The following is a 19,294-nucleotide window of genomic DNA, read 5'->3' as shown; positions in this document are numbered from 1 at the left end:
GCAACACACACACACCTACACACATGCACACATCTCCGCCCATGTCCTGATGTCATATACGGTTTGTGTGTGTGTGTGTGTGTGTGTGTGTGTGTGTGTTTTGTAAGGTTCCCAACCCCTAGATAAATCAGTGTTTTCTTCTCTTCACTTTGATTAATCGTCCCATCGTCTCTCCTCCCTCTTCCTCTCTCTCTCTCCGCTCTTTCTCCATATTTTCCTCCCTCTTCTCCTTTCTCCTCCCTTTCTTATTCCTCCCTCTCTCTCCCCCCTCTCTCTTCTCTCTCTCCCTCTCGCTCCTTCTCTCTCTTCCTTGCTTTCCTCTTTCTCTCCTCTTTATTTCTCCCCATTTATCTCTTTGCTTCCTTTTCCTCCCTCTTCCTTTTCTCCCCTCTTTCTATTTCCCTCCCTCTATCCTTGCTCCTCCCTCTCTCCTCTTTCTTTCTCCCTCTTCTCCCCTTCTCCCTGCCTGCCATTTCTCTCCTCTCTCCATCTCATGCTTCTCCCGTCTCCTTCTCTCCCTCTCTCTCCTCATATCTTTACCTTCCATCTTTCTCCTATGTCATTTTCCTCTCTTAAAGTTCTCAAAAGTGTCTTGTCATATTTTTCCTCCACTCTCCCAGCGTTTTGAATTACAACCTGATCTGCTTTTATCTCCTCTTAAAATCTCTCTGTCTATCTTTACTGCCTTTTTGTCAAAACAGCCAAATTCTTTGTATTGGTGTGGTGAGCCGACCATAGCACATTTGGTGCTATCAACACATCTACCGTGGATTTGACAGCAACGCCCTGCTTCAAATTTCATGCAGTTACACTCATTTATAAGTGTTTTACTTCCCATTTATATACTTATTTATAACCCCCCTTCTCTAACTAATAGGCTACTGACATCTCAAAGATGAATATGAGGCAAAAAACAGTCAGCTTTTTATTCCAGGATCATTTTTGGGCTCCATGCTAAACCATGATAAAACAATGAAACCAGCATGAAAGGCCCAACTTCAGCTCACTGTGACCATACTCAGGCTTTCTCTACTATATCCTTCTCTCTCATTCCCTTTCATTCTTTCTTAAACTTATTTTTTTGTTCGTAAGCAGTTTCATAAGCGGGATAAATGAACTCGTGGCACGGGAGATTGACATTCCAAATGCCTCGGCTTTGCCTCTGGCAGTGTTCTCCCTCCACCCGGGGCGTTTCAAATGCAAAGCGCTGGCCCCCTTGTTCACTGTCCCTTGCTTAACCTGCAGCAGGTACAGAGTCTGCCTCTCAGCCGGCTGAGTAATAACCAGATCTGCTGTGTCCCTGTCACATCTTCCCTCTTCTTCTGCACATTTATTCTTATGTATTCAGGGGTGCGATCAGGAACACAAAAAAACTACAGTGAAATCTTCCATTATAAATGAATGGGAGTTGTGTGTCCAAAAAAATACTGATATTCTGAAGTAAACAGGAAAAATCCCATTCCTGTGTGTTTTGACTGTTTTGACTCTCTCTTTTAGCATCCTGAGTTAGAACCAGCGTCACTCTATTTTGTTTTTTGGGGTTTTTTTTCAGTCTCCTCTCTGTTTGTAGCATATTGTATTTTTTGTGTGCTGTAACATTATTCATGCCTTCTCTTTTACAGCATCCTGAGTTACAACCAGATCCGCTGTATACCGATCCACGCCTTTGACGGGCTCAAGTCACTGCGCCTGCTGTGAGTAGCAAGCTTCAACTTACTCACTGAGTAGAGCACGTACCATATAAGGCTCAGTCCTTCCCGCAGCGGCCCGGGTTCGAATCCAGCCCGCGGTTATTTGCTGCATGTCCTCCCTTCTCTCTCTCCCATACCTTCCTGTCTCTCTCTCACTATATATATCTGTCAATAAAGCAGAAAATGCCTGAAAATAAATCTTGAAAAAAAAAAAACATCCCCCTTTGCTAGTTATAGCGCCAAGCTAAATCAAAGTTTAATCATTCCCCTGCTGTCAGTCGTAATACCGAGGTAAGACCCGGTCACACAATGAGTCGAAGCCACCCTCACCCTCATTTGTTGTTACAAACACTGGAATTGATCTGGGTAGAGAGAGTTTGAAGCAGATAAAACAGCTAAAAGAGATAAAAGCAACAATCTCTCATCTTTTCTTTCATACTCCCTTGCTATCTGCATGCTCTAGTCCCTCTCTCCTCTCATCTCCTCCCACCTCCCCTCCTCTCCCCACTCTGTCTCTCCCTCTCTCTCCTCTATCCATCTTTTCCTCTGCCCATCCTCTCCTCTCTCTCTCTCTCTCCCTCTCTCTCTCTCTCTCTCTCTCTCTCCCTCCGCCCAGTGTTGTGTATGATGAATCGACCTTCAGCCTCTGTTTCTCTCAGTCATCCATCTGGTTGTCCACCCGCTGTCTCACAGACCCACACACACACACACACACACACACAATGTGCGTACACATCCTGTTGTCCGCCCATTCTCTCCCAGAACACACACACACTAAATGCTGTCTAAAGATACACACACACAAACCCATACGCATATATATACACATACGCGTGTACATACACACACACACACACACACACACACACACACACACGCACACGTGCAGATCGTCCACACAGGCTACAATGCCATCACTTTGCATTTTGCACCTTCATTGCTCATTGACAGCAGAATTTATACATTTACTTTTGATACTTGAAGGTGCTATTTGTAGCATTTTTTTTAACACCATTACATCATTGTCAAATGAATTGTGATATCTTGGTATAATTACTGTAAACAAATGAGAACATGGTCGAGATGACTATTGTTAATGGCTAGTGTTTGTCATTTCCCATGAATGCAGTTGCTTCATGTTGCTGCTTGTGGCCCCTCCGCCCCCCCTGGTGTTGCTGCCTGCGTGTTTCTTTTCTCTTTTGTTTTCCTGAGGAGAATCAACATGTTGGAAATGATTTTTCCATCTGCCTTTCACTTATTCTGCCATCTGCTGTTGCAAGAAACTCTGAAAGCTTTAGCTCCATTTGCAATGGGAGAACAGAGTAAAATGCAGCATAGAGGCTGTCAGTCTTCTTGTGATGGTCTGGTTACATTTTTTTTTTTTTTTTAAGATTATTTTTTGGGCATTTTTGCCTTTATTAGATAGACCTTAGTGAAGAGAGACAGGAGGATGACATGCAACAAAGGTCCTGGGTCAGATTCGAACCCGGGATGTTGCGGTTACATGGTACGCGCTTTAGACCACTGACCCACCAGGTTTCTTTATGGTAATTATACTGATGTCTCAAAATGAATGAGGTAATGATTTATGGATGTTAACATGCTGCACATAGCACCTTGAAGCATATTCAACAGCAAATAACTTCAAAGTGAAATAATGAATAGAGAACTGTTGCGTTTACCTTGTATTACTTGAACCTTGGCCACCACTGTCATTTTTTTGTATATATTGACTTGATCTCTCACCAAGCTTTCACCTTGCTGAAGTTCAGTGATCACTTTTTTACTCTTCTTTCCTTTCTTCCTTTCATTTTACTTGATGTTGCCGTGGGGACTGGCCCCTCTCTGCCCCCGCATAGCAACTGGTTGCCAGGCAGCCGTCACTGTCACTTCCTCATTACCCACAACCCCCCTGGGCCAGGCTTGCGCGGGGGCTGTTAGACCACCATACACAAAGACAGACACACAAACACGCACACCGACACACGCATACACACATGCACGCAGACTCGTACGCATACACATACATGCACTAACCAGTGACACGCAGCTACACACATAGAAATGCATTTACACACACACACACACACACACACACACACGCAGATGCGAACACAGACACAAAAAGATACACGCACACACACATATGCACGCACATATACTTTCATACACAGCTACACGCTCTTGTAGGCACAGAAATGTACACACACTCTGAAATACACACAAATGCACACACACACACACACACATACACACACAGTTTTCCAATAGCGGTTTGTCCCCTGCTACAGCCCTTCGCTCTAATGGAATGTGAACTCATATCCAGCAGGCAACTCACTCAAATGGCGGGACACACAGGACACACACTCCGCAGTCTCTGAGCCCTTGGAGACAAAAGTTTGCTACACACAAACACACACACAGACACACACACACACACACACACAGACACATGCACAAACACCCAAAGGCACAAACAAACACACATGGATACACTCATACACACCACAGCCTGCAGTCTGTCCCTGACACAAAGTTTTCTCCGCACACACACACACACACACACACACACACACACACGCGCACCATAGTCTGCTGGCTGACCGTATGAGACAGTTTTCTTCCATTCAGAGAGCAGGACAACAACATGCTATTCTTTCATAAATATTTCACACATATAATTTAAGTATTTTAGCTTTAACTCACATACAGTTTTGGAAACATATTTTTAGACCATTATAGCAGTTTGCAGATGCTTTGGGCTGATATCAGCGTTTTTTAAATTGGATATCGGCCATTTTCGTCTATCTCTGAGTTGATGGATATTATGCAGTTTGGTTGCATATTTATTGTATAATTGATTGATGCTGCACTGTTGTCTATGGGGAGCCCTTAACCTGAATTGATTCTAACGCAACATTTTGATCTACACCATTATTTATTCATGTTTCATTAGTAGCAGCAGCAGTAATAGTAGTAGTAGTAGTAGTAGCATTGGTAGTTGTAGTAGTAGTATTAGTAGTACTGGGTTTCAACTGAGCTGTAGAGTTGTAGTGTCCTATGATCTAAATGCTGTTTCAGAGGCTTTTCCACCCTGCTAAAAAGAAAATTCTGTGTGAAACATTGAATACTAGCATTCAAAATAATTAACTGCGCAATAAAATGAGCAAACATAATTAGCTAGACAATGAAATGAACAATGGGTCAAAAAAGGTGGCCTTGTAAATTTGTAAAAAGGACAATATTGTGTTTAATATTCATATAAACACTTGTCCTGCATTTTGTCTCTCTCTCCTCCAGGACTCTCCATGGTAACGACCTTTCAACTATCCCAGAAGGAGCCTTCAACCACCTCACCGCTCTGTCCCACCTGTACGTGCAGTGTGTGTGTGTGTGTGTGTGTGTGACTCTCTGCCACTTGAAGAGAAGATATAATTATGCATCAGCAATTCTTCAATTAAATTCTTCATTCTTCAGTTCTTGATCATCTAAAATCAGATCAGTCTGTTACATAAAAATCAGTTGGTTTTTTTTTGTTTTGTTGTTAAATGTCTATTAAGCCTGCAGAAACTAATCTCTCTATTTCACACCTGCCCTGTTACTCTCTAGTGTAACCTGTCTGACAAACCAGGAATGTCTTACATATATTTAAATTATAATGATCCTTGTCATTGTGTGTGTGTGTGTGTGTGTGTGTGTGTGTGTGTGTGTAGGGCTCTTGGTGCCAACCCACTGTACTGTAACTGTGACCTGCGCTGGCTCTCTCAGTGGGTCAAGGCTGGCTTCAAAGAGCCTGGTAAGAAAAAAATCATCATCCATACACTATTAAAAATCCCTGTAACTGAAACATTATATTTAGCGTAGTATAAGAGAAGAGAAAACGTATACAATCGATATTAATGAAGTGTGTTTTAATAGGCATTGCTCGTTGTACTGGACCTCCTGACATGGCTGACAGGCTTCTTCTCACCACACCACTCAACAGATTCCAGTGTAAAGGTATATAGACGCTCTCAACACTCCTCTTTTCTTTCTTTCACTCACCTCTTCTCCTTTTATTCCTCCTTTCTCTCGTGTTTATTCTCCACTACTTCTCTCCCTCACAAGCTTCCTCTGTTGCGCCCCTTTCTCTCATCCTTTCTTTGTTTCGTTCTTTCTCTCTATCTCTCTCTCTCTCTCTCTCTCTATCACCCTCACTCCTATACTCCCCTATCTGTCTGTACATGTCAGTGGTGACCTGTGCCCTGGTTTTAGTGCTGGATTAATCCCTGTATTAAAGCAGATTAGCACAGATCAAGGTGTTTAAAAGAAGGATGAATGGCAGAAACCAGGCCGCATTAAAAGCCACACACAAAAAAAATCTGAACAATCATCATCCGTAATCATAAAGAGACTTGACAGTGGATTCTATTTCTGAGCTTATATAGTGTTAACTTTACTGTTTTTTCACTCTTTTCTCTGATTTTACTCATAAAAAGAAACCACTGACAGTTTCATTATGATTCCTTACCCGGTTTTCCACACAGAACTTTTTTGATGATGCAGCTTTTTATCACTCCAGTGCTCCTTCTGTCTTCTTTTCTCTTTTCTCACCAGTATCTATCACATTGCCAATGGAGCACTTCTGTGTTTCGGCTCTTTATGACTAAACAAATCTGTCCTTTCCATCTCAGTCGCACTTTCTCAGAGAAGTCCCCATTTATAGAGAAACTAGTTCCTTTCAGACGTTTAGGCTTTGTTTAAGTATTTCCCTTCTTGCCCTTGTCGTGTTGTAGTTTATAGATGCAGGTAAACTTCCACAAGCAGCAGATTCACCAGTCAAGGCTACATCTTTGCTGGCAGTTTCTTGGACTTTCATTCAGTCTTATGCAAAGTTTCAGTGTTTTCACATTTTTAGGCATAGCTGACGTTTACAATGAGTGAGCAGGTCGCAGTTCGGTGTCTTGCTGAAGGAAACTTTGACAGAACACGTGGATGTTGATGGACACACATTGGCTGTTGCGGGGATTGAACCTGTGGCCTTCTGCTTACGAGGCGGTCTCTGTAGCCACTACTCCAACCTGCAGCCTAATTACAGTATTGTTTCTGTGCGACTGGTTTTCCAAACACTCCAGTTTATTGATTTAGAGTTTAGAGAGATTGTCAAGGCCAGGTTCGGAGGCAATTTATTGCTTAGAGTTGGAACGGAAGGCATTAAGGACAGTCGTGTTAGCCACTTTGTTTCCTCTTTGACCAGACCATCCAGCCCTCTGTTAAAATCAATGGTAAAACGGTAAAAATGAATAGTAAAAATGATTTTCATGCTGTTGGAACAAGGCCTGCTGCTGCTCTTTGGAAGAGGATTGCCCACGTTCATAAATCTAGACTGAACAATCAAAAATCATCAGAATGGCAAATGTGAATTCTGTTTCCCTTTAGTGGTATTTCACTCTGGTGGAACATTTTCACTTCTCAGCACACACACACATCTCCACAGCAGTACAGCAGCAGTCAATCTCCAACATTAGTTGCCCCGGGGATCCCCTGTCACCTTGGGCTTCGGGGCTCCCCCCCCCCCCTTGCTCTCAATAGAGTAGACGAAACAAATCGAGAAGTGCACATTTTGCACAGAGGCAAAATGACTTCTTGAAAAGTATGACCCTCGACACAGAATGAAACATCACGAGAAGATTTTTTCAGCTACGTTTTCAAAATGAAAGGGAGAATGTAAAGTGGCCGGTGGTGACGATGTGTGCCGAGAAAACTCTTATGGAGGTATGGAGGTAGAGCGCACTCACCCCCCCATCTTCCAGTCCAGGCTGAAATTCATCTCTTCAAGCGCTACCTCACTTCACCCCTCTCCCCGCTGAATCAGATCCCCTCTTCCTCCTCTACTTGCTTTAATATGCTCTGACCTCTGAAACAAATCCCCTCTACCGCTCTCCTAAGCTCTTACTCCTCCTATCTCCTTCTTATCTCTCTTCTTAGCACATGATCCATTAAATGAAGTCTGTGGGAGTGCATTTTGGCACTGTGTGACTCAATATGTATGTGATTGACACCCTCCCTTTCTGTCTTCCTCTCTTCATCCCTACTCCTCCAACTTCCCCCCCATCTATCTCTCTCTCTCTCTCTCTCTTGCTCTCTTGCGTTCTCGCTCTGTCTTTCTCAGGTCCGGTAGATATCGGTCTGATGTCCAAGTGCGCCCCCTGCCTGGCGGCTCCCTGCCAGAACAACGGTACCTGTGTCTCCGACGCCACTGGGTCCTACCACTGCACCTGTCCATTTGGATTCAAGGTGAGACTCCTTGTAAATGACGGTTTAGGGGAAATTGAAAGGTCTAGACCCTCTCAACAAGAGCCGTGTTTATATAGCAGTGATGATTGAGGGGTAATTTTGGTTTCAGCTCTGCATGTGTTCTTTGCTTTGGTCCCAGTTTTGATTATCTTTTTAGAAAGTCGCACAAAAACCATTCAGATACTTTATTGTGATAATGAACTCTAGCAATTTGTTATGACATTGTAATTTATTGAGAAATCCTGCTTAAATTGGTGGTACATTTTGTGGGTTTTGGCTGCAGTACATCTGGTGGTTGTAAATTTTGGCTCTGGCTGGTAAGTTTGTCTTCTCCACCAGCCTCTTTGCCATTTGGTGGATGCTTTTATCCAAAGCACCTCCAAGTAGAAATCGCCCCCCTAAATCTGACAGTGTGAGTGCCATGGTCTACCTATTGAGCTACAGTGACAGCTACTGTACCTACTTTGGCAGGTAACCAATTTATTTGGTGGTTCCTCTCTGTTCTAAAAATCAGTGGCTCATAAAGCAGTGGAGGTGGCTGGTGGATTCCATAATTCACCGGCCATTCTCAAGCAAGGAAATGTTTTCCCTCCCTGATTCATGGAAGTGGCTGCATGTGTGGAAGGGAGCCTAGATGGATAGTCATGCCGCATAAGCCTGCAGTATTAGCAGGCTTAGCGCTGGTCTCGCATGCATAATGTATCTGCCTGTTCATCAATAGAGAAATGATGACAGCAGCTAGCTGTACTGGAGGTATTGACTGGTCCAAAGACAAAGGGTGTAATAATTGTCAAGACCCCTGCATTAGGAAAGACATGCAAATCCACTACTCAAGGGGCAATTTGCATTGGGGGAGTGTGTGTGGGATATGTGTGTGTGTGTGTATGAGTGGTGCATGTGTATTATGTGTCCCTATTTGTGTATCTACTGTATGTATGTGCATGCCACCATGTATGTATGTGTACACACGCTTACCCACCTGTGTTTGTTTGCATGAGTGTATGCAGAGATTTGTGGGTGCGTGCTCCTGCAAGAAGATTTCTGTGTGTGTGCGTGTGTATGTGTTTGTGTGTGTGTGTGTGTGTGAGTGTGTCACACAGACAGACATTGACCCTTGCACCGTTCTCTGCACAAAAACACACACACACGCACCTCATAACCTCTGGGCTTTTACAGGAGGACAAAGCCTTAGTCTCGCCTTTAATTAAAACATCACTTGCCAAGGTCGCAGACTGGGAAACAGGGACTGTTTGTGTGTGTGTGTTTGAGTCTGTGTGCCTGTGCATGCGTGTGTGTATGTTTTCTCTTCTCTGTTTGCCGTCCATTGGGACAGCGTTAATTAAAATGTGTTAGAGGAATCAAACAAAGAGTGGCAGAGAATAAAGGAGGGAGAGAAAGAAGGAGACGGAGAGAGAGAGCGGAGAGAGAGGAGCGAGAGATACTGTAGAGCAAGAGGAGAGAGAGAGAGAGATGTGGATGCAGAGGGAGAGAGAGAAAGAGAGTGTATGAACGGAAAAGAGAGATAGCGGAGCGAGAGATGCAGAGTGAGAGAGAACAAGCACTGGAGAAGGAACGGGAGAGATGCTGAGAGGCAAATGGAGAGAATAAGAAAGAGAATTAAAGAGAAACATTAAATGGCAGAAAAAAGAGGAGAAAAGGCAATAGTGATAAAAAGGGAGAGAAAGTGAAAGAGAAAGGGAGCAAACAAAAAAGAGCAAGAGTCAGAAAGAAAAAGAGAGAAGGAAATAATGAAGATAGATTGAGAGGGAAAGCAAGAACAAACGTCCTCTTGTTGTCTTTGATCAGAGGAAGTGGGTGTGTCGGAGGTCAAAGGTTTGGTTTGAAATTAAAACTACAGCCGCGGGGCTAGATGTGGAGTGTGTGTGTGTGTGTGTGTGTGTGTGTGTGTGTGTGTGTGTGTAGGATTCTGATACATGATACAGCTCCTAGTGAAAGCTGTTTATTCAGAAAACAGGTGTGTGGTGAGAAGAGCAATGAATCAATGTAAAGGCTGTGTGTGTGTGTGTGTGTGTGTTTTTGTGTGTGTGTGTCAGAGAGAGAACAATAAAGACATTTTAACGCATGGCTCATTGTGAGAGTAGAGGGGGATTTTTTAAGAGACTGCTGTGTGTTTGTAGATTAATTAACCAGCATATATTAATTCACCCCCTATCCTTCTGCAGGCTATTTTCTTTTGCCATGCCTACAAAATTCAAACACAATTTTTTTCACCATTAAACAGAAGAAATATCTAACAAAGAGCAAAGGGTATTGTTTCTCATTTTGAAAACTGCATAGTAGTGTTTTCAAAAAGTTTCAAACAAGTTTTTTATAAACTGAAGCACATCTTAGATCAGTGATTTTAAGACTATTGCTGTAGGGAATGCATTATCAAAACAAATCTTCTCATGCCCCGAAACTGATTTTGCAGGTTATTGGATAGCAAAAATCGCTCAAACTATAACCGTACAGTGTTTTTTAACACATTGTAGGCCTGACAGAACAATGAAAAAGCAGGCAAGCAGCAGACAGTACCGATGTCAAACTGTCAAACACTTCAACTCCACAACACAGCCAGTGGCTCTTTACGATCAGAGCTACAGCTACAACCAACTTTTCCTCTGATACTTTCTCCATTTTCAATCTGGTTGTTGTCATTCTAGTAAACTGTCAGCCACTAGAGCTGAACAGGGCGACAACGGGACTTTCACCCGACAAGGAACAGTTGACACAAGCATAGACTAACCATGAAACGTCCACAGTGCAGCTCAAGTGATGTGAGAAATGATTAGGAGACTTGATGAATGTTTGGAAGTTAATTAAATGTCTATAAGTTACATCAGAAAATTCACCACAATTTAGAATTCATCAGCTGTAGACTGGCCTACACAGCCTATAAAATGCTTCATCAGTGGTGCGTATGCAGTTCTGGCCGATGTCCGGCCCTCACACTCCTGTCAGCTGCCTGCAGTACGTACTGTGAAACCCCGCCTCTTCCTCCTTGTGATTGGTTGTGTTACAAAAAAGCGATCCATGTCATGTGGTCCGTCCTTTAAAAATCCGAACTGCTCTCAGCTTTACTTTTCGTAGCACTCTGCTCTGCCTAAAAAGACGTCGGGTGCAGCGCCTTTTCAAAAGTGGCCGCTCTCTGTCTGTCTTGCAGCCGCTCCTCATTAACTTTCATGTAAAAGAGGCGCTGGCAGTTTGTAAAAAGTGGAATAGTATGAACGTTTCCTTAGACCTTAGGTCTCATTGTGTGAATAGCAAAATCTCTGTAAGGCAGAAAAATATTGAACATACTCAAATATTGACTTTCTTGTCTTGTTCTCTCCTCTCTCCTCCTCTTGTCTCCTCTCCTCCTCTCCTCTCCTTTCCTTTCCTCCCCTTTCCTCCCCTTTCCTCTCCTCTCCTCTCCTCCTCTCCTCTCCTCTCCTCTCCTCTCCTCTCCTCCTGTCTTCTCCTCTCCTCTCCCTCAGGGTCAGAACTGTGAAATACCCATCAATGCCTGTATTAGTTTCCCCTGCTCTAACGGAGGAACCTGTCACATACAGCCTGGACTTGAAGACCACTTCAGGTAAAATATATTCAGCATAGTCATATTTACAGAATTACTGTATGTGAATTGTAATTGTCATATTCCCAATCCGTGTAATTTTTGGTTAATGTATGCCACAGTTTTGCCAACATTTGTGCATCAGTGTCTCCAATACAGCCCATATTGTTTTTCTAGCCTGAAATACAACCATTCAGTTATATAGTGTGTGTAGAAGATTCAGAAGAATAAAAAAGTAAGGGGAGAAGGAGTCATTTCGGAGGAGTCCTTTGGGAATTCATTTAGGCCGCGGGTCAAATCTCATTGCCCTTTCTAACCCGCTGCCCCTCTCCATTAGCGGAGACGTTTTAAAACTTCACCCTGTATTTCTCATCTAAAGGGAAAATTAACTTTACTCGGCCTCCAGAAATATAGACAACGTGATTAGACTGGACAGTCTTGGTTCACTGGACAATGCATTACCCGAGATAACAACTTAGTTTGACCTTATGATGTGTTTCTTGTAGGGGTGTGTGTGTGTGTGTGTGTGTGTGTGTGTGTGTGTGTGTGTGTGTGTGTGTGTGTGTGTGTGTGTGTGTGTGTGTGTGTGTGTGTGTGTGTGTGTGTGTGAGGGGGGAAGGGGAGGGCGGGGGGTAGCGAGGAAGTTAAGGAGACATTTTAGAGGAGGAACCCCATTTGGGCTGCTCGTTAAATCCTCCTGCCCTTTCTAACCTCAACCGATCAAGGAGACATTTTAAACTTCTTACTGTTCGCATCCGTGGTTCACAACTGGTTTTGCGTAAGGATGCAAATATAGGGATTAATTCCAAATAATGGTGCATATATAAATTTTGGGGGAAACAAATTGCCACCTGAAATTTCTCAGTTCCTCAGAAATTTGAAAAGAAATGGCTGATTCCGTCCTCAAAGGTTTTAAGTTGACTTATATATAGCAGATTGTATATAGAATGCCTTTTAATTTGTCTCTTTTTTTGTCAAAATAGCTTCTTAGTAAAATACACAATATCCCACACTCTTTGGGACACTTTGGAGGGCCTCTCTCTGTGTGTGTGTGTGTGTGTGTGTGTGTGTGAGAGAGAGTGTGCATCCTTGATTTTGTCTGCAAGTGTCATCAGTTTGTCTCCAGCACAATCCCCCATTGTGTCTGACTCTTGACATACAACCATTATGATTGAAGCGATTGTCATAAATATCTTAACCAGATTTGTCTCTCCCTGAGCCCCTTAACAAGGCCTTTGCCCTTTGAAAGGCTGCGGTATGCAGCTGGCCTTTAACGTCCTGCGTGGTAATGCTATTAGGGGTCTCTGTGCCCTTTACAGATCTTCTCTTAATGGTAATACCAACACAGGTAGATACTACTACCCTTTGAGGGATGGAGAGAGAGAGACAGAAAGAGAGTGGAGGGAGGGAGAAAGAGAGAGAAAGAGGGAAGGAGGGATGATGAGGAGAAAAGGAGTGAAATGAGGGAGAGAGCAGTCCCCTTTGACATTTTAACATGTAATATAATCAGTTGTGGATATCCAATAAGTCCAATTAGCCTTGGTTCTTAGCAGGAACCCATTTGTCAAACTATGTAGTTTAAATGTCAGGACTGTGATTTGATTGGTGGAACGATGCTCTTTGACCCCGTCAGCGTTGGCGGTGTTCCTCTCGTTTCTGTGTCTCTGTCTGTTTCTCAAGGGAACACTTTTGTTTTGTCTCTCTATGTTACTTTCTTTCTTTCTTCTACTCTAGTACTTTTTCTCTCATCCACTTTTTCTGAAATTTCCCCATGATCTCTTTGACACGTAACTCTCTCTTATCCGTCTTCCCGCTTTCTCTCTTTCTTCTCTCCCCTTTCTCTCCCACGTTTCTCCTTTCTCACTTTCCTCTCTCCCTGTGGGAACTAATAATATAGTAACTGCTGGATAATGTAATAACTTGCCAAAAAGTCATAAAATGGCCCTCTAACACAAATTGTGTGGTTTCACTAAAGAATGTGAATGTGAATTTCTTGGAGTTTCAGAGTTTCAGATCTTTGATTAGCTATGTTTGATCGGAAATCCGTGGTTTTGCATCTTTTTGTTTCTTTGAGTTAAATTGGTGTTAAAGCTAGACTAGGAAATTTCGCATATTGGCAGCCCCAAATGGCAGCGAGAGGTAACTCCTCGAATTGTGAGGACTTCATTACCCAGAAATCATGTCATGTGACATCAGTACTGCCCACTCCTTGAACCTAAATTTCTTCTTCTCAGTGGCAGAGGTCTCACTCGCCGCTGTAAAAACGTCACTTTTGTCTTTTGACTCGTTTCTTCCTGTGCGCAGAGAAGATTTCCTGCCAGTGACCATACCTGACGCCAGAATTTAATTTGGGCAAATGGGAACCGCTTCTCTGTGTGTGATTTTTGGCTGATGAGACGAGTGTATTTTTATAGACCAATCTATCCTAATGCAGATTTAGGCAGCATTAAAAAGGTCTTAAACAGTCTTAAATTTGGCTTTCTGAAAACCGGCAGATTCCTTGACATAGAGAGACAGACTGGTTTGTGGGTGACCTGTTGCTATGGGTTACCAATGATTATCAAATATGGCGTGGGAAGAGAGACTTAGTGAGATAAGTGTTAGTGTGAGAAAGAGTCTGTGACGCAAGTGAAAGTGCGAGAGAAAGATAAATTGAAGGAAAAAAAAAACAGCGAAAGTGAGACAAAGAGAGGAATAGAGAGGGAATAAATGATACAGGTGTAAGAGAGAGAGAGGGAGAGAGAGCCAGAGAGAAATAAAAGAGAGAGAGAGATGGGGGGGTGTTGGTAATTGCCACTCGCTTGTTTGTGTTAAAACCACTTTCCCTTTGCTTAAGCGTGTTACGACGACCTTGTTGTAAAATCCTTTTCATCAAATCAAACCGACTTGATAAAGTGTGGAAGAAAGAGACGGAGAGGGAAAGAGAAAAATGGAGAATCGGTGGTAGTGGGCAAGCTGAGGGACTGTGGTCAGATTTATCAAACTGTGTGTGTGTGTGTGTCTGTGTGTGTTTGAAGGCAATCTACTGTGTGTCTTATGGGGAATAAATGGTAGTGTGCGTTTGTGTGTGTGTGTGTGTGTGTGTGTGTGTGTGTGTGTGATCTATCTTAAGGAGTTACCCAGACCGAGATACAAAGGGTGGGAAGGTGGGAGAGAGAGAGAGAGAGAGAGAGCAAGGGGTGGTGGGAAGAGAGGAAGATGGAGGGGGAAGTAAAGCGAGGAGGAGGAGGGAGGCTTTGATAATTCCTTCAGCGCCCCCCAAGCGGGCGGTGTCCGACAGCAGCGGCATCAAACGGGAAAAGAGTTCATCTCCGCTCTCTTTTGGCGCCGGGTGGGCTTTGTTTAGATTATTTCTAACGCTGTTTCTGCCTTATTAGACGGCCGCACAGCGAGAGAGACACGGGAAACTTTGACTTTTTCTGTTCTTTAATGAAACATCTCCTTACAAGAGGAGACGGAGAAGATGACATGCCTCAAAGGAACGAGCTTTAGATATCAGATGGCAGCTTCTCTCTAGATTTTACTGCAGAAGAAGATAGGGAGGGAGGGGGGTGAGTGGGAAAAGTAGTTTAAACTTAGAGCAGCCGTGTTAAAATTTTCATTTCTGCTATAAAAAATGGCATAAAATGGATATATCACTAAATATAGATATGCTGTGGCTCCAGTGCTGTGTCAGAATCAGCAGAGGATAAAACAGCATACAGATAAAATTGTTTAGCTGTTTCCTTTAAAGCTTCTAGAGGGGAACTTTAGGGGAAATAAGGTGTGTGTGGTTGTATGTGTGGGATCTAGCCCAGCTGCCATGTAATAATGACCGTACTCTGTGTGTGTGTGTGTGTGTGTGTGTGTGTGTGTGTAGCTGTGTGTGTCCGCCAGGTTTCGAGGGCCAGCGTTGTGAGATAAACCCAGACGACTGTGAAGACAATGACTGTGAGAACAACTCTACCTGCATCGACGGAGTCAACAACTACACCTGCATCTGTCCACCCAACTACACAGGTACACACACACACACACACACACACCTTTTCCTTCTCTAAACACTTTTACCATTTCTAAACTAAAATGTATCTAAAACCCTCATCTTTTGTCCCAGAGAGGCTGTGAGGGTCATTGAGTCCCTCCACTACCACACACACACACACACACACACAATCATATTTTCCACTTTACTGGTTGGTAAGTTGGTAATGGACAGCCTCACCACAGTGACCTGAAACTACTCCTAGAGGAGGATGAAAGACCAATCACATAGAAGAGAGAGAGAGAGAGAGAGGGGGGGGGGGGGGACTGGGTGTATACTGGAGGAAAAGAGAAAAATGGAGACAGAACAAGAGAAAGTGGTAGAAAGTGGGCAGTTAAAGGGTAGAAGCAGGCCGAGAGAGAGAGAGAGAGAGAGGGAGGGAGGGAGGGAGGGAGGGCGAGAGAGAGAGGGAGAGAGAGAGAGAGAGCCTTGACTTGGTGAGTCCAGCAAGTTGAAGCCAAACTGCTGACTGGGAAGTTTAGTTTTTTCTGTCTGTGAGACACTGAACTACTGACAGTGTCCTCTAAGACACACACACACACACACACACACACACACACACACACACGCACAGCTGGTCCCCTCTGACACTGGACCCCAGTCAATACACACACACACACACATACACACCAACCATGTCATTACTGCTGTTGGCATGAGAAGACTCTCACACTGCCAGACACCTTACCACATACAGCTGTTGCACACACACACACACACACACACAGCTGGTTCCTTTGGCACTGAACCTGTACTCAGCCCAGTGAACCGAGACATAATCATCAGGTGTCACATTAGGGTAAGAGGACAGTCCTTCGCCAGTCGCTCAGCTTTCTCCAAGCTCAGCAACCAGGACTGTCACGTCAAATTTGTACCAGAGGGAGAAGAAAAAAAGATTTTAGGTCGTAACGCCTTCTAAACAGCTGATATAGTGTTTCTACAACTGAGGAGTTTCATTCCAAAATGAGATTGAAAAAACTGACAACCACTTTTAGAAAATGTTTGCTAGCAAGAAAATAAAAATCGCTATGGAATATGATTCAACTTTCAAGCTTTCTTAACACCCTTGCTTACAAACTAGTGACATCTGAGAGAATGTACTCATCTGCATTGTTTAAATACCAACCAATGAACATCAGGTAATGTTTTTTTTTTATACATTTGATAAATAGAGCATTTTGGAATGAAACTGTTCAACTTCTGTCCTGTGGTAGAGCAACACTCAGCATAGTTTCATAGCGGTAAAGTACAGCATGAAACTATATTTGGTTTGTATTCCATGTGAAATTGTAGCATTTTAACATCAATAAGCATAACTTTTGTGAGAATAGTTACCATAAACAAACACATTTTACATTGTGTGGCACCAGGAGTTTATCCCAATGTTAGATTGTGGAAGGAGTGAAAGAAAAATTCCAACATGTTTATCCTCTTCACTAATCGTCTCCACCATGGTCTCGTTTGTTTATTGTTATTATACCAAGGTAAAAATGCTGGTTAAAAATGCTACACATAGCACCTTTTAACCAGGTGTTCAAAGTGTGCAACAGCCTACCCAGGTAGTTCTTTCTGTGGATTTTAATTTTAAACGTACTTTTATATTGTACTTTTGGCTGCAGCTCAAAGAATTTAACTTTTTAACAGATGTTATTTCAAACAGATCCAGGCGTGTAGTTTGGGAGAACATGCGTGTCATGTGAATTTGAAAGAGGGAAGGAGAGAAAGACGGAGTGGGAGTCCGGGTTAAACATTAGATTAGAGCAGGGAGAGAAAGAGGGAATTGCATTTGACCTTTCTCCATCCCTTCTTCCTTCATATGACCAGCTTCAACTGCTGCTGTTACACACACTGTTAACCTCTCTCACCCTGCGAGTGTGTGTGTGTGTGTGTGTGTCTGTGTGTGTGTGTGCATCTTTAGATGGCAGCCACGGTTACACAGCCTATTAACCCCTTTCTCCACCAGCTCTGAGAAAGACCTGATAATGCCATTCCCAGTGTGTGTGTGTGTGTGTGTGTGTGTGTGTGGTTAAATGGTGTGGGACCTCAGGATTATCTGGGGCCTCAGACAGGACAGACACATTTATAAATCATCTCTTTTTTTCCATCCCTCGTTTTCTTTTTTGTCATTCTTCTTTCTCTCTCGCCTTCATTCGAAGCTGACAAATAGCATATGCGAAAAGGTCAGACTGGCCCTCTGCTCCCCCGTCTTTCTTTTTTCTTTCTTTCATTCTTTCTTTCTTGTGTCTTTCTCTCTATTACTCTCCTCGCTCAGCTTCTCTATTCCTTGTTTTTTCTCTACTGTTAATGTAACAGCACTGTTCTGTGAGAAATTATTTGTCACACACTAGTAGAAAGCAGTGCACACTTTTGTTTGTGTGTGTGTGTGTGTGTGTGTGTGTGTGTGTGTTGACGGATGCTTGTGTGCATGGATATATAATCACTTGGATGGTGGCATGTAGCTGCAATCTGCATAAAACACAAGCCTACACACACACACACACACACACACACACACACACACCCCTATTGCTCTTACACAGAATAATTCTTAATAAACAGAGTAAATAAAGTCTTCCCTCTGACTCTGTCTCCAGGTGACCTGTGTGAGGAGGTGGTCGACCCCTGTCTCCATGGTTTCGACCCCTGCCAGCACGACTCCAAGTGTGTCCCTGTCGGCCGCAGTTACAGGTGAGTGACAGCTCCGCAAGGGGGGGGGGGCGGGACTTAAAAGGGTCAGAGGTCAGTCCACTGAAGTCAAAACAGCAAATGTTGCTGGATCCTCCTCTTTCCCACTGTTTCCTGCCCATTACGTGCACCTTGCTAGTGGGTGAATCAATTTTCTTGATTTTTGTATTTTTAACTTCAGATGAAGGGCTACATGGTCTGCTGTACTGTTTTTCTTAGATCCTGAAAAGCTTATATTTTGGAGATGTTTTTACCAGTCAGCGATATACGCTTACAGGGACATGAACACACACACACGCATGGATTTATATATTTTATATTACAGTACAGTCCCTACAATATACAGTACATGCAGATTTTACAATTTAAGCATTTAGCTGACTCTCTCATCCAGTAAAGTGCAGCCTGTTTTACCCTGTGATTATTGAAACTACATTTGGTTTGTACTCATAAATACCGTGTGAAATTGTTTTTACGACTTAAAAAAATTGTAAAAACAATTTCACGCACGTGTTCAAAGTGTGAAATATCCTATCTAGGTATCATTTTTAATAGCTAGGACGATTTACATAGCTCTTTCCAGGTAGGGTTTCAGTGTCTTGCTCATGAACACTTCAGCAGGACACACAGGCTGTTGATGAACACATTGGCTGTTGCAGGGGATCAAACCTGTCCCCATCTCTCTGATCACAACACACAGTAATCCCCTCCATATTTGGGTGTCTCTAGGTGTGAGTGTTTACCAGGCTATGTGGGCCAACAATGCGAGCAGGACTATAATGACTGTCTGGAGAATAAGTGTCAGCATGGAGCAGAGTGTGTGGACGCTGTCAACGGGTATACCTGCGTCTGTAAGGAGGGTTTCAGGTGAGACACACACACTCGCTTGTGGAAACGCAGCATGGACACAGCGATACACTCCAACAGACGCACAGATAGAGACACATACACACACACTCTTGCGTGCACTCAGGGCCAGACTGGGAGGAGATACAGATGGCGCTTCATTATCAGACACTTGACTGTCTAGACCTACTGTGTGTGTGTGTGTATGTGTGTGTGTGT

At 43.3% G+C, this 19,294-nt stretch overlaps 1 protein-coding gene across 1 annotated transcript in view; it reads left to right on the top strand.

The window, feature by feature from the left end:
* slit3 (slit homolog 3 (Drosophila)) overlaps window positions 1–19,294 on the top strand; it is a 268,893-nt gene that overhangs the window by 228,696 nt on the left and 20,903 nt on the right. The window contains exons 23-31 of the mRNA XM_078289056.1: window positions 1,623–1,694; window positions 4,992–5,063; window positions 5,405–5,487; window positions 5,610–5,690; window positions 7,843–7,967; window positions 11,444–11,541; window positions 15,380–15,519; window positions 18,139–18,232; window positions 18,959–19,096. Coding sequence (XP_078145182.1) covers window positions 1,623–1,694; window positions 4,992–5,063; window positions 5,405–5,487; window positions 5,610–5,690; window positions 7,843–7,967; window positions 11,444–11,541; window positions 15,380–15,519; window positions 18,139–18,232; window positions 18,959–19,096 — 903 coding nt within the window. The remainder of the gene's footprint in view (window positions 1–1,622; window positions 1,695–4,991; window positions 5,064–5,404; window positions 5,488–5,609; window positions 5,691–7,842; window positions 7,968–11,443; window positions 11,542–15,379; window positions 15,520–18,138; window positions 18,233–18,958; window positions 19,097–19,294) is intronic.

This window comes from Centroberyx gerrardi, chromosome 16 (genome assembly GCF_048128805.1).
Source record: "Centroberyx gerrardi isolate f3 chromosome 16, fCenGer3.hap1.cur.20231027, whole genome shotgun sequence".
Taxonomy (NCBI): Eukaryota; Metazoa; Chordata; class Actinopteri; order Beryciformes; family Berycidae; genus Centroberyx; species Centroberyx gerrardi.
The sequence above is the reverse complement of the archived record's forward strand: the minus strand, read 5'-3'. Positions and strand labels throughout refer to the sequence as shown.